At 35.3% G+C, this 15,761-nt stretch overlaps 1 protein-coding gene across 1 annotated transcript; it reads right to left on the bottom strand.

Moving 5' to 3' along the window:
* Positions 1-30: 30 nt before the first annotated feature.
* Positions 31-14,076, bottom strand: LOC137393344 (serine/threonine-protein kinase 32B-like). The gene is made up of 11 exons (XM_068079852.1): positions 13,927-14,076; positions 12,790-12,941; positions 11,553-11,726; positions 11,145-11,182; positions 10,740-10,829; positions 9,675-9,778; positions 9,397-9,510; positions 6,878-6,994; positions 4,479-4,604; positions 3,638-3,708; positions 31-468 (listed from the first exon to the last, which is right to left on the bottom strand). Exons 1-11 carry the CDS (start codon positions 14,050-14,052, stop codon positions 402-404), a joined length of 1,179 nt encoding a protein of 392 aa, XP_067935953.1. The 5' UTR covers positions 14,053-14,076; the 3' UTR covers positions 31-401.
* Positions 14,077-15,761: the final 1,685 nt, after the last annotated feature.

The following is a 15,761-nucleotide window of genomic DNA, read 5'->3' as shown; positions in this document are numbered from 1 at the left end:
TTACAAAGTTGTGTTTCCGGTCTAGTTACCTCATCAAACAAACTGATATATTTGAACATTCAAGCAGCGATGCTCCAAAACTATGTTAAAAAGCCATATTTATAGGGTAAGCATTGATTGAAAATGACTAGAAAAGAATAAAGCAAATGAAAAAATAGCGAGCATAAAAACGCATACATCGCACACCAGCTAGCAAATCGGTGTATAAAATATTGGGTACCTGTGAGATTCACATAAATAAGAATGAATTGATGGTCGACCTTTTCATTGCATAAAATGTTTTTCTTGACAAACTCTGTCTTTCGTTTAATGATTAGAAATACAGCAAATAATAATTGTGAGAATTTGGGCGACAAAATAACAATAACAAGTCCATCAAAAAGAACCTACTAATCCTTAACTTAGAAGGTAGGATTGTCACTGGGATCTGGCAAAGCGGAAGTTTGGACCTCAGTCACTGCAGCTGGTCTATAACAGATAAATGTCATAAATGGCAGGCAATGCGAATGCTTGCAATTCAAAAAGAACTGAAGTTTATGGCATGCAAACCATTGTTGACATAAGAGCCAATCTATTAAGTTTTATAATATAATGCAACCAACACGGATTGACGAAGTAGCTTTAAGTTTTACTATACATGTACTGAAAATTTTTACATCACAAAATTCTATGCAACTTCTGACCTTTGGTATACATTATGCATAAGTAAGTAAACCAGCTTGTTTCTCCATTAGCTGATAGCTATAATCATGGAGAACTTGGCGTAGTGACCTTAACAAAGAACCTTATTTTCAAGGAGCTATTTGTTGACATACTGGACTCACAGAATATTCGCAGGTCTTTCTAAAATCGCCTTATTTAAATAAATTAAATACATTATTTAAGTTTTGCTTTATTAATAATGAAGCGAGAAGATAATGCAAATGCAAAATATAAAGCCAATCTTAAGTTTTTATTGTTCAGTTTATCTGCTGATGTGATGAGCATACATGAAGAAGAACTGTTGAACAGCTGGGCCTACATGCTGAGAGTTGTCATTCCTTTAAAGGTTGACTCTCAACAAAATTCACATCCCAGTTATTTGATATGAAAAGATTCACCATGTCTTACTCTGTTGTGTTGTAGGTGCAAAATATATGGGAATGTGATTACAAGCTTTTAAAAGCTCAAAAACGAACAGTTAATCGCAGCCACACGAGACCGCACTAGTTTGGAATCTCTTTCCAAAACGGCTCAAATGTGACGTAGCTGTGTTAGATGGTTTCTGTTTACACTTTCATGCAACCTTATTCGTCGAAATATTTCACAAATATACTTCACGCAATCAATAAAACCATGTCTATTGTTCTTACGCGTCTGTTTTATCGTCATTTTAATGCTATCACTTTTAGAACTGATATCTTATAATTTACCGTAAAAACTCGTTTAACTTTTTAGCCTTAGCTTGAAGGAGTACATATCATTGTCTGATAAACATGATGAGCCTGTTGGTCATTTGTGATAATCGAAAAGTGCTGCAGAAACTATTTGCGAAGTATTGGGTCATATGATCAGATTACGACTTGCCGATTAGACCGAACTGAAACAAAACTGTAAGGTAGCGAGCATCTATATTTGATACGGGGTCTTCGGTAAAACCCGAAGTGTTTGTCATAAACTAGTGCTACGATAAATTTTATACAATGTTCTGAGCTTTTTATTGCCCTTTCAATTCACGGGAGAGCATCACGTGACAAGACGATAACCAAATTTCATGACTACGTCAGAGAAATAAAGAGATTCCAATCTACGGCGGCTTTTCGTTTTTGAGCTTTCAAGAGCTTGTAATCACATTTCCACATATGTGGCACCTACAACACAACAGAGTAAGACATGGTGAATCTTTTGATACCAAATAACTGTAATGTGAATTTTGTTGCAAGTCAACCTTTAACAAAGTTTATAGGTTATGCGGGTACAGTATATGGTGGCACTACTTGTAGGCTCTCTGCACACATCGTCACCAATAATACAGACATACGTGTAATATCCAATAGCATGACGTCTTCTAGAGCTAGTCTGCATTTCAAGCACTACTCTTAGAAGTTCAGAATTGTCATGTTATGTACTATGAATTCCCCTGTCATACAGCCCACGACCAAAGTGATAATGGAAAAAATAAAGGGTACTGCTAGTTGTTGAAAAGTAGTTCTCAGCAGGAATTGACAGAGTATAGAGTAAATGAGACTTGTTTGAGATTATATAAAATAAATTTGAGGGAGCATGACTCTAAAAAGGTGCAACTAACAATTTATTTTGGAGGTAAAGTTGGGTTGAAACCAGGTATACGAGTAATCACTAAAGAATTCTCTGAATCAGATGAGTTGTTGTTATTATTTTGAGTAGCGTGTTGTTGAACATTAACATTTGTTGTTGATGGTTGCTGTGAGGACCTTCTATTTGGGACCTAATAATTGGGAGACACGTGGACGGCCAGCGCGACGACGTAATGTTCTGAGAGGTTGTATGTCCATGGTAGTTGTCAAATTGTTTTGAAATGAAATTCAAAAGGTCAATTATACAAAACAAAAGGTTGTATAAAAATCAGACCTAATCTACTACTATCTCAAACTTATGTTTTACAACAATAAAATAAATATTAATTCAAGCTGTGGACCTAAACTACTGTACGTAATTTAACTAACAGCAGCAATAATGGAATATGTTTATTATATTTCTGAAATGCAATATTAAAAGTAAAATATATTGTAATATACAGTTTGAAAGTTGGTTGTGTTGAATGTAGAATGGTTTTGACAGCGATATGTAACAGAAATAAATATTAATAAAATACATATTTAACTATCTCAGACTTATGTTTTATAACAATAAAATAAATATTAATTCAAGCTGTAGACCTAAACTACTGTACGTAATTTAACTAACAACAGCAATAATGAAATATGTTTATTATATCTTTGAAATGCAATATTAAAAGTAAAATATATTGTAATATACAGTTTGAAAGTTGGTTGTGTTGAATGTAGAATGGTTTTGACAGCGATAGGTAACAAAAAGTAAGCATTAGCATTCACGCCTCTGGAAGTTTTCTGCAAACTGGAGTGAAATAAAAAAATATTATTGTCACAAAGGGGCATTGAAGTTCGGCCCTAGCTTGTAGATAATAAGTAAAGAAATCTGGCTAATGTTCTAGATAATTTAAAAACCTTTGGTAATTGGACAAAAAACTTAGGGTGATAAATTGTGTGCCACATTTTCGTACAAGTAAATCGGTCTACGCCTCAAACATTCTACATTTATTACAGAAATCTTCGCCAATGCTATAGACTGGTGAAATGTGCACGTTATTCTTTCGTGAAATGCGCACGACTTAATGGTTCTATTCTCTGTCGCTCGGCGGTTCGTTTGCTGGTCTTAATTTTGATAAAAGCAAGGCTTTAATAACGATTTTCGGCCAAATTAATCTGTCTATTTGTGTATAATCCGATCGGATGGGTAAGGTTTAGGAATATTTCGACAATTTTCAAAGATTTGGTAACATATTTAAATATTTTGTTATGTGTTTTGTATCGTTATTATACTTTAACTAAAAATGCATTCAAAAATGCATTAAACTGTTTAGCTACAAAAAACCTACCTGCTCTCGTGGTCGAAAGGTTCAAATTCTTTGGCAATCAGTGCCAAAATCTCGCTGTTAGCATCTTGTGTCTGCAAGTATACAAAGTCCGAGTGATAAAAAGCACTAAAAACAGACATACCGTATTTTCCGGACTATTAGCCACTACTTTTTTCATATATTTTGAGCCATGCGGCTTACTTAGAGGCTTCATATATTTTGAGCCATGCGGCTTACTTAGAGGCTTCATATATTTTGAGCCATGCGGCTTACTTAGAGGCTTCATATATTTTGAGCCATGCGGCTTACTTAGAGGCTTCATATATTTTGAGCCATGCGGCTATTCTGTGGTTTTTTCTTTCACCGCTAGGGCGCATTAACCGGAATTAGAATCAAAACTAAAGCAAAGAAGCAGACATTGCTTTTTTATTCAGCTAGCAAATAGAACACGGATGACAAATTACCAACTATTAATTATTTTCAAATTCTTGTTCCATCATTATGGAACCCAAACGAAGGAGCTCCTATGAAGCAAGTTTTCAGCTGCAGGCCATTGATCTTACTATCCAGGAAAGAAACCGCACCGAAGATGATTAATGTGAAGCGAAAGAAATGAAGTTAAGTAAATACTGGTTATTTTCTATTGCTTCTGTTCCGTTTTGAACAGCACAGTTGCTGCCATTTTAAAAAGCACTGTAATGAGTTCTGCCGCCTATACAAAAGGTGCGGCCTATGTATTGTTTTATCATCGGTTTAAAAGAAAAAAGCAGATGGGGCTTATATAAGGGAGCGGCTAATAGTTTGGAAAATACGGTACATACTTGATAACTAAAGTGTTAGGATATATAGAAATATCACTTACAGAGTTAATAGTTGAGCCATCAGCAGATGCTGTTTTGGAAAGTCGTGACTGCTTCTTGTGTATCGGTTTACTTTCAATAATCAGCTCCTCCAACTCGTATGACGGATCAACATTCAGTTTCTTTAGCTATTCAAGTAGCAAACTAATGCTGATGATTTGCCTCAACCAGCTCTATGTTGGTGTGCTATTATCTATTAGTTGTATGTCTATATACACATACCATAGTAGCCTCTACTAGTTATACAATTGTGTAAGTACTGTACTATTATCTACTAGTTGTATGTCTATATACACCTGTCATAGTAGCCTCTACTAGTTATACAATTGTAAGTACTGTACTATTATCTATTAGTTGTATGTCTATATACACATGTCATTGTAGCCTCTACTAGTTATACCGCTGTAAGTACTGTACTATTATCTACTAGTTGTATGTCTATATACACATACCATAGTAGCCTCTACTAGTTATACAATTGTATGTACTGTACTATTATCTACTAGTTGTATGTGTATATACACATTCCATAGTAGCCCCTACTAGCTATACAACTGTAAGTAATGTAGCACATTCATACTTCGACTTACGAGCTTAATGCGTTCCGAGACTGAGCTCGTATGTCAATTTACTTGCATGTTGGTGCAATTAATTTATATATAGAACAATTAAATATATATTGATTGGTTTTTATACTCTAAAAATGCAAATAGAACACTCAAAACAAGATATTGTAACAGAAAAAACATGTTGGTTATTGTCCTAACTTACCACATGCTTTCAAAAAGCAACAAATAAAAAATAATGCAAGGAAATGTGATTAATTAAAATGCAAAATTAAATACATACAGTAGCAGCTAACGCTAGCATTTGCCAGGGAGGGAGATATAAGTGTTATCCTTCATTACAACAGTTGAATTTGATAAATTTGGATTTTATGAAAGTCTGAAAAAACAAACTTAAAAGCAAACCTATAAGCAAACTTTCATTTTTAACTTAACGTAATTAAAATTTCTTCTGCGTTCATAGTTGGAAGTTTCTCGCTGGTTAGCTAATTTTTCCTTTGTTTCGCTTTCACGACTAGCCGGCCGTTTTAAGATAAACCTATCTAAGGACGTTTGCCTTTGTCGCCCTTTCAACGTGTTGCAATTAGGACGAACACTGGTGTCGTCACAAAGGGTTAATGCACGACCACTAGCCAACTTGTCCGAAAGTCTATTTTTATAATTTTTATAGATAGCACCGGCCTTTTCACATAGGCCTTTTCGCCTTTATTGAAACATTGTTTCAGTTACGCTGTCACCGGCCAATTGTTTATCTTTTATCCATGCCTGAGCAGTCTCTCCATCAGCGGTCGTGAAGATCGCTGCGTCGTTTAGAAATGCATTATGGTTAGTCCTTTTGCAAACTAAATGCCCTGAATATAACCCTTCGGTTTGATAATTGTGGATATATTTCTGTCATATTGCTGAGCTAGCTCAATCACCCTTACACATTTCGCATATTTTACAATAATTTTCCGTTTAATATCAATTGTTATCATTTGCTTTTTCTTTCCATTATCTTTCATTTTACTGGCAAACTTTCTGCCTACGCACAGCACTGTTAATTCAGATAATTCTGCACTGAAAATTGCGCACAAAAAAACACGGTACAAAAGTATAATCTGAGTAGTTGAAAAATACAGAGTGATGCTGTTCTCATAAAACACTTCCGGCATACTTCGCAACTGACTCACGTTTTCGTATCTCAAGGATTGCTTTAGCACTAACATACATTGCTCGTATGTTAGTGCTAAAACTTGCTTAAAAGCTGGCTCGTATCTCAAGTTTCTCGTACGTTAGAGCACTCGTAAGTTGAAGTATTACTGTATTATCTACTAGTTGTAGGTTTATATACACATGTCATAGTAGTCTCTAATCTATCTATCTATATATATAAATCTCAGTGTTTGCGTGTTCATCTGTGATCCGGTCTGTTTAGCTATAGCTATTAGTATCTAGCATTGAAGAATCTGTATCGCAGAAGATTAGATCTCAGAACTTCTATTCACCAGGGAATAAACTAACCAATTGAGCTACGCGAGATGCAATTGATTCATTGGGCAATATGTGTGGTTATTTAGGTTAAAGTACGCATAGCACTCTGGGTTATGGGGCAACGTCACCAAAGCTTGCTTTCACGGCTTTTATTAGTAAGTTTAGCAATACTAATTATTCAAATTAGCCATTGGCAATGTGCCAGGCTAATAGCAAGTAGCAGGCAACTACATTACCAGCCACTGTTTCTAAGCCGATCTTTAATAGCCGCGCAACACCAGACATTCAGCAATTATATATATATTGTTTCATGCAATTGTTGCACACATGGCCAGCATAGTGACATAACAATGTTTACTTACAGAAGGAAAAAAATCTGGTTTCAAATTTCCAGATAAAACATCTTGGTAAGATACCGAGAGGGTGTTTTCTATGCCTTCAAGGGACACTAGTCTCTTTGTCTCATCTACTCTCAGTAACTATAAAAAAGAAGTCATGTAATGAGGTAGAAGGCATGAAGATCTTAGCTGTCACAAGTGATAGGCATATAAAGAACCCTACATAGTTCATAACCATTAGCCAACCCAAACTGGTAACACATATCTAGCTCCAACGTTAACTGGTATGCTTGCATATTGAAAACACTCGTGAAACTGATGTAGAGTTGTTCTGCTCTCTAACTGGACTCAAATCTTTATAGTACAATTACACTAAACATGTGTAAGTCTTAAATGCTAAATATCTGCAATATTAAAAAATTGATAGCATGTAGAAGGGCAAAATTAAAGCAAACTTATTTTAATTGGTCAACTTATAGATGGATACCGAAACGAGACTGCTAACCTTTCAGAAGTCCAAAAGGATTCCTTGCACAATTCAATGGTAAGGTATACCAGAAAATGTACACAATTCAATGGTAAGGTAGACCAGTGAATGTACACAATTCAATGGTAAGGTAGACCAACGAATGTACACAATCCAATGGTAAGATAGACCAGTGAATGTACACAATCCAATGGTAAGGTATACCAGTGAATGTACACAATTCAAGGGTAAGGTATACCAGTGAATGTACACAATCCAATGGTAAGATAGACTAACGAACGTACACAATCCAATGGTAAAGCATACTAACGAATGTACACAATCCAATAATAAGATACAACAGCAAATGTATTAAAGTCTCAACCAATTGAAGACTGATCTGAGGACGCAGGGTGGCTAATTCCTCAATTGTTAAACAAGGTTAGAAGCATCTAACAACTTGCTGAGTGACTAAGTTTCACTACTTCAAGATAAAGCTACTCAACGGTGTCACATTCTTAGTATGGTAGGCATAATTACTTGAAATAGAGACTCGTATTACTTGCTGCTGCTATGACAGAAAAATTTCCCCTGGTCAAATTTCTTTAGAAAGTGCTCAAAACACTGCAACTTGATGAAACCCATTAAAATACAATAATAAAACATGTAAAATGAAATTTCATTTGATATAAGTTAGAGTAAGTTACACCATGAATCTCAATCTCTACCTCTGTATCTGCACATTACTCGCGAATGTCTCTATCATAGGTAAAGTAACAATACAAACCGCTTTACTGCTTATTTTCACAGTATTTCATTTTTCACAACCATCTACATTTTTCTATAATGCATTTGTTATATTTTTATGTGTAGTTACCCATAGTATAGAGATCTTCGATCCTTAGCACCTCACCTTTAACAGCCTCAGTATGTTGCAGATATTTTATTATTCACAGTTATGTCGTGTGTTGCACAGAGGATGGATATGAAGTCAACATTAATTTGATAACAATTTGAAGTGATAAAATGTGAGCGACAGGTCTACCTACACCTCTTCTAGATTAACAACTAAATTCTCAAAACAACTATTGCTGGACTATCTTGTTGTTTACCACAGGCTACACAAGTGAAGGTTCTTTATAGAGATCATTTCGGCTCCAAGCTTTCCTTATGGCACGTTTCTCCCCATTAGAAAGCCGAACAAGTTCGCCAGTCTAGATTTGATTGTAACTCAATTAAACATGGCTATTTAGAGAATGCAGTGTAACCTCGGTTCTCAAACATAATCCGTTTTAGAAGGTTGTTCGAAAACCCAGTTGTTCGAGATCTGAAACAATTATTCCCAATAGAATTAATGTATGTAAATTTTAATCCATTCCGAGTCGAGAAAACAATCGGTAAAGTATTTTTTAACATTTTACACTATAAACTGTACTATATACTAGAAATAAAAACGGCTAGATATAGATAGTGTTTAATTTTAATAAAATATTTTCTATCTAATATGATAAAAAAGAAAACAAAAAGGAAACATTTCGTATGTTTTGCTTTTAAAACATCAAAAACATTCTACGTTAAGATATAATAAAAAAATTGCAGAAATTGATAATGAAACAGCAAAAAATGCAACAGATCAGTTACATCAAAAATCGTGTGAAAAAGAAAATATAAACAGCGATGGCACGTTTACTTCACATCTTTGAAGGAGAATCCCCTCCAAAACAATTTAGGGTAACGCGACTGGAGGATTTGTCTCCCTAGCAAATCTTTTCGGGAGAGGAGACGTCGTCCCAGATGGTTCCTTTCTTTTTGTAAAGAATTTATGAAGCGTAATTTGCTTCTCCTTTGTTAACGATCATTTCCATGCGGTTTCCGGAGCTGTTCCGAATGTTTAATTCCAATGCGCATGCTCCGGTTTGGTCGAAACCAAATTTATGTTCGAGATCCGAGACGAACAAATCTCAAATTTTTTGGTCGAAAACCGAATTGGTCGAGAACCGAAGCATTCGAGAACCGAGGTTCCACTGTAAATAAATATGCACAGATGCTAATAAACGAGAGAGTAAAATAAACCAACCGCCTGAAATACAGTAGAAAATGATTGAGAGAGTCGAGAAGAATATCGAGCATTCGGTAGATGGCTATACAAGGCAGCAGCCTTTGATGTAGACCTCGGCACATCAAATGGCACCTGTAATGTACATCAGGGTGCATCCCAAAGGAACTTTGATACGATGGAGCATTAGCAGAATATATTTAGGCTATATAGGGGTAATTAACTAGATAATATGGCATATCAAATCAACAGCTCAGTTGTCTACGCATTTGAATAAAACAGGTGATTGCGATACCCACCTGACCATGGAAAAGCTCATAACATGTCACCCCGAGAGACCACCAATCCACAGGATATGAATAGCCTTCTAATTTACCAAGACTCGAAAGAAATATCTCAGGGGCTACAAATATACACATACATTTAACAATCATCTTCCAAATGTGTTTTGGCAGTCAATTAAATGAAAAGACTTAAACGCAGCTTGTTTATTTGATCCTTGACATGATCAGAGGTATGCGTGTGTACATGAGTAAATCCTAATTGTCACCTTGCCTACATAATGCCATGGTCATCAGAACAAACACTCCGATCTAGTGCTGCTGGAATTTCAGCACACTCCATGTGAAGATGGTGGTGACAACCTACATCCCTCGCCTATGCTGTGACCACATATGGCTCTATACAATTAGTATATCTCTGGGTTGTTTGAAAAGTTGAGACTTTTGGTAAGTGTATGCAATACATTGAGTCCATGAACAATACGAACTGAGTGCGTTACTACTACCAGCACTGCGTGCCCTTGAAAAATTTCGTATGGGGAAAATCAAGCTAAACATAGATGACTTAGATACACCTTTGGGTTGGTAACTAATTGGACATAGTGCAAAAAGCGCTAACACTTGGAATACACTTGTATAATCTGACCAACAACTACATTATTTTCTTTTTGGAAAATCACAAGGCAAATAGATGCGTTAAATCAAGCTCAAATCTGACAAATAGTAAAAGCTGTGTCAAGTGAGGGCAGTGTCAAGTGAGAAATATGGGTGCAGCGTGTGCATCAAAATAGCCTCATGGTTATTATCACACATGCAAAGTTGATTCCTTAATAGCGTTGCTAAGATACCTTCTACTATGTAAAAAGGTTCACAGCTACACAATTTTAGTGTGACCTTTAGTGTGACCTTGCCTTTAGAAGTTTGATGAAGACTGTGCAACCATTCGCAAGCCTCTTGTGTGATTAATAGCAATTAATAGCGAACTGTAGCGCAATAGAGAGAATGCTGGATTAAAAATACTAACAAGACAACTCCAAAAAATATACATGAGAGCAGATGGTGAAATACAAGATATGTACGTACCCATATAATGCCATGTACCACACTGACTATGGGCTAGGTCAAAGTTTTTTAGCTGTGTAGCGATGTTGAAATCTGTTAGATGGATATGCCCTGCAACCATTCAAGAGAATTGAGTAACCAAAGTGTAAACCTGTAATGGTATTTAAAATGTGTATTCCTTTTGAAAGGCAGTTAAGGAAATTACAGGTTAAAAATCTATGATAAATAATGATTATTGGCACAGCGAGTGAAAGGCAATTAGAGACGAGGCAGCAGTTAGCATGCCACTGTCGTCAACAAGGCAGCACATAGAATGTGTAACCCTTGTGTACAGAAAATAGTATTCCAACATCTTATAGACAAGGCATTGGTCAGTGTGTCAGCAGCAATTAGCAAATGAATGCATAGCACTATAAACCAACTCACCATCTAATCCGAGCAGTAAATTATCTGGCTTAACATCCCTGCAAGTATGATAAGATGCTATGTATATGCACAGTGGAAGAGCAATCATGCCATAGTATCGGTAAATAGCTGAAATATCAAGCAGTTTAGGTAATAACCTATAAAAGTAGCCATATTAGTTAAGACGTCGGGTGTTCCAATGATAGCAGGACAGAGGATGACAAGCAGCTACTCATTCGATAGACTAAAAGTATTGGAACTTATTGATTAAGATGGTGAATAATGCGGTGGTAGACATACGCCTGCTATATAATAAAAAGAGAGATATGCAAAAGAAATACCTACTCTACCATCAACTCTGTTTTACTTAGGAGTGGAAGAGTAGAAGAGAGATTAACTGAGAGTAGATTAACCGAAAGTGTTAATCACCTGTGGATTATAGCTAAACTGTGTAAATATTCTAGAGCTGCTCCAATCTCCAACATGTAGATTATGACATTTCCTTCACCGAATCCACCCATTTTATTGAGGTGGTATCGCAGGTCTCCTCCTTGTAACAGATCCACTACTAAGCACATGTCCTCCACATCATGAAATGCATATCTAAAGACACATAGTCGAAAAGAGTTACGCTAGCAATAGCTCATGTGAAATCTTCAATGGCAGAGTACAAAGAGTATAAAGACCAGCATTGCATCAGTGTCACTCATTAAAGCTCGTTATAATATGAACTTTTAAACTAAGAATGGTTCAATCAATACAAACCTTTAGACGAGTAAAAACATGAATCTGAAAAAGTGAGATGTCAGTGACTATCGCTATACAAGCTTACAGAATCCCATCAAGCATGTAAAACGTAAAAACGAACTTGGTGACTACAAATAGTTTTATAAATATATTAGACAACTTCAAACCATCGACAAAAAGCTTTATTTTAGTCCAACGTTTTTAGCGATCGCAAAGAATAAAGATTAAAACTCATGGTAGTATCATAAATCAACTGTTTTCAATTTTCAACAAGTTGGGAAACAAATTACTAGAAAAAAATAAAAGCGGGCGTATGTGTTGTTGCACTAAATCCAGGAAAATTGTAGAAAGTTTTGATTTGGTAGCAAGTTGCGAGCGGTGAGACGGTAATGTCAGGTCTTCAGGGGAAAAAGAAAAAGGCAAAAGGAAACAAGATCAACAGGAAGAATAAGATAAAAGAATACGACATCAGATAAGCACCACCAGACAGAGACATCAAAAGATATCTTATGAAGTCATTATAAAATCACCTTTGCACAGCTAGGAAAAATCAATAAACAATTTACGCACACACCGGTATCAATACATTGAGGCCAAAGTATGTACAAGTCAATTATGACAGGCCATGTGTAGGCATTGGCCAGAGGGCAAGCTCAAGCAAACATCGTTTTACATCCATATACACGGTATCTCGATACTAGACTTAGTAATAAGGAAACCCAGGAATCACCCCGAGGCGCATAGCAAAAGTTCAATAGGAATATTGCAACATTGAGGTAACAACATAATACACTGAACAATCTTTTGATATAACAACTATGAGCATGGCCTAGCTGTTCAAGGGGTGAGATTGAGCTGATTTCTACCATATCACTAATAGCTAATATTTGCAGAAAAAGAGGAAGAAGTTGATGCATACCTTAAATTTACAATGTGAGGGTGATGAATAAGCTTGAGTAACTTTAATTCCTGAAGGATGTTTGAAACAGCGCCTTCCTTTATGCACTCCAGTTTATCCATGTATTTCATTGCATAGAGTTTCTGTGTATCCTTTTTCTTAGCAATACACACCTACACCAAAAGTTTCGTTTAAAACTATACTATGGTACATTTCAAAGTTCACCTTCTCTAGTGTCTTCACTAGAGAAGGTGCTTCATATATAGAGTTATTTCTGTTAGCAAATTAATGCACGCGTGTCATGTTGCTCATATCACTGATAAAACTTCTCTGCCGGTACTCAAGCACCCGTAAGCTGGTCATTTACAGAGCTGATAGCTGTCAAGCAGTGCTGATAGCTGTCAAGAAGTGCATGCAGAATATTAATATGATCAAACAGACCTACAGCTGAAAGGTAAAACTAGCAAGCATTGCAGCCAGCTATACAAGTCTTGTTAATAATGTTTAATTCATTCATTTATTGAAATTCTGTGATCTCATCCACCAGCAAATGTTATTCTGCTTATCTAAACCCCTTAAAATAACGGACAAAACCTTTTTTCAATAAACTTTTAAATGATTTAAATGATATATTTATAAATCATTAAAAGAACTCGATAGCTAAAGGATACGCATACAAATAGTTTGTTGTCTCAAGATTACAGTCAGATAATCTATTCCTACTCCAACCAAATTATTCAACTTATTAAACACATTCTATTGTTATCACAAACAGCATATACAAACTAGCTAATAAGTGACAAATACTAAAAGTATTTATAAGAGGTCTAAATATGATTGCAAATAAATACTCACACAGAAAACTAGCAAATAGAACCAAAATTTGTCATGTGAGGAAACAACTCTTCGCTCAGAGTACTGCCCAATCTTTACTATAATAACAGCCGCGTCTGTCCATCCGAAGTCATGCCAAGAGTGTTGAGAAAAAATGTCTCGCACAGAAATTAAACTTGGATAATTCATTTTGTAGTCAGGCAAGCTACGAACTGCGCTATTCAATCAACATTTAGCTTGAGGAATAATTGTATGTATAGTTATTACATCTGATGATCTCTCAAAGCACACCGGACTGCCAGAGTACTGGTAGAGAAAACAAACCTTGCCATAGCTGCCTCTGCCAATTGAACGGAGTATAGTAAACCAAGAGAAGTCTATCTCATCACTGGTGGGACTGTGTGTGCGAGAAGATGAGTGTCGGCTCATGAACAAATTACCCATTCTCATATGGCAGCCATGCCCAAACAACAATTTCCTAAAATGTATACTTTAACCTGAAGATAACCTGTCGGAATGAAAAACTAGTTTTTTTAAAGTTTTGTTAGAAATCCTTTAATAAGTTTGCCGAATAGAAATATTTAAGATCATCTGGTTGCATGCTTCGAATGCATGAAGTTTTTTAAAGTAATAAGTAAAATTGCCCTTTATAATAATATCAACATAATATAATTTACAGATATTTTCATTCATAATCAGACGAGCCACAAATATTCTAACTACCTTGGCATGATGCCAACATGACAACAGTACAAAAATATCAAATCTTCTCAAGGATCCACTAAACTTTCAATCTGTAAATTTTTAAATTTTAATAAAACTGAAAAAAGTGATACATATCCTTATGAGCAGTGAAGATAAAAGCCATGCAAGTTTTAAAAACTAGTATAATTATTTCTCGATATTTTGGCTACAAAGCAGGAAAATGCTTTTAATTTAAATATTCACTTCTTACTAACATGAAGTTGCTAGAATTGTGGCAAATGTTAGGCAGATAAAAAAAAAGGCACATCCCTAAAAGTACATAAATGTACTTTTAGGGATGTGCCTTTTTAATTCTATAAAATTATAAAACACTGCTTACAAACACAATACAAAATGTGTTTAGTTGACAGCCATACACTTTGTTATCCATCGTATTTTAGATTTATAAATCCAACTTATCTTTAACATTAACTTGTGATATATAGTTGTGGCAGTTTGGCTGCAGAATAAATGAAATTTGGCTTCGTCCATGCAACCCAATATTACTTGTTCTAGTGGCATATCATAAATTTTCCCTATTGCAAAGCCTACAATCAACACATATAGGCACTATTAACAAATGCAAATGTAGACATATGCCTGGTAAAACAATACACACTGTATAATTAGTCCTTGTGGATATTGTAAAATCGAGGTAAATCACACACAGATATAACACATTATAATTAAATCAATATTTCAAATTTTAGGTAAATACAAACATACTGCTAGCAACCTAGAAACAAACAAATTTTGTATGAGAAAAGTCCTAATTACTAAACCATTTGAATAACTGTTTTTATGCCTTTAATTGATGAAACGCGCTTAAACCTCGGTACATATATTCTCCTACCCCATTTTTCAATGTAATCATGTCTTCCAAATACTTGTATAGTCACTTTTGAACGGTCATAACAAACATTTAAATAGATAGACAAACAACATATGATGTTAGCAGTTTGAAGAAGTAAGTGTCTAACTACTACTGCTAGCCCAATCAACTCTCACTAAACATGAGATTCTAATAATATCCTATAACATAGGATTTAAAGCACAAATTTCACTTGGGTGTAGGCTATTGCATTTGTATCAATCTACCTTCCCATTTAACAAGTTCATAATGAGTCATGCTACTGAAAATCTGCACCAGCTGACCTAGTACACCTAACCTCAAGCTGGTCAAGAAGGACTAACAATTTATATATGCGACAAACTTTTAGGCAAATGGTGCCAAAAAAGGATATTTTTTTATAAAAAAAGATCAAAAAATTACATGGATTATGGTATAATCCATACATTCGGTTTATAGTCCGAACCTCGACTGGTTTGAAACTCGACGAGTTTGTATATCGACAACGGTTGGTCCAATCTCGACAGCAGTTTTACTATTTTACCATCTACTATTTTCATAATAA

Source organism: Watersipora subatra, chromosome 4, assembly GCF_963576615.1.
Source record: "Watersipora subatra chromosome 4, tzWatSuba1.1, whole genome shotgun sequence".
NCBI classification, from domain to species: domain Eukaryota; kingdom Metazoa; phylum Bryozoa; class Gymnolaemata; order Cheilostomatida; family Watersiporidae; genus Watersipora; species Watersipora subatra.
This window is presented reverse-complemented; position numbering and strand designations above follow the sequence as displayed.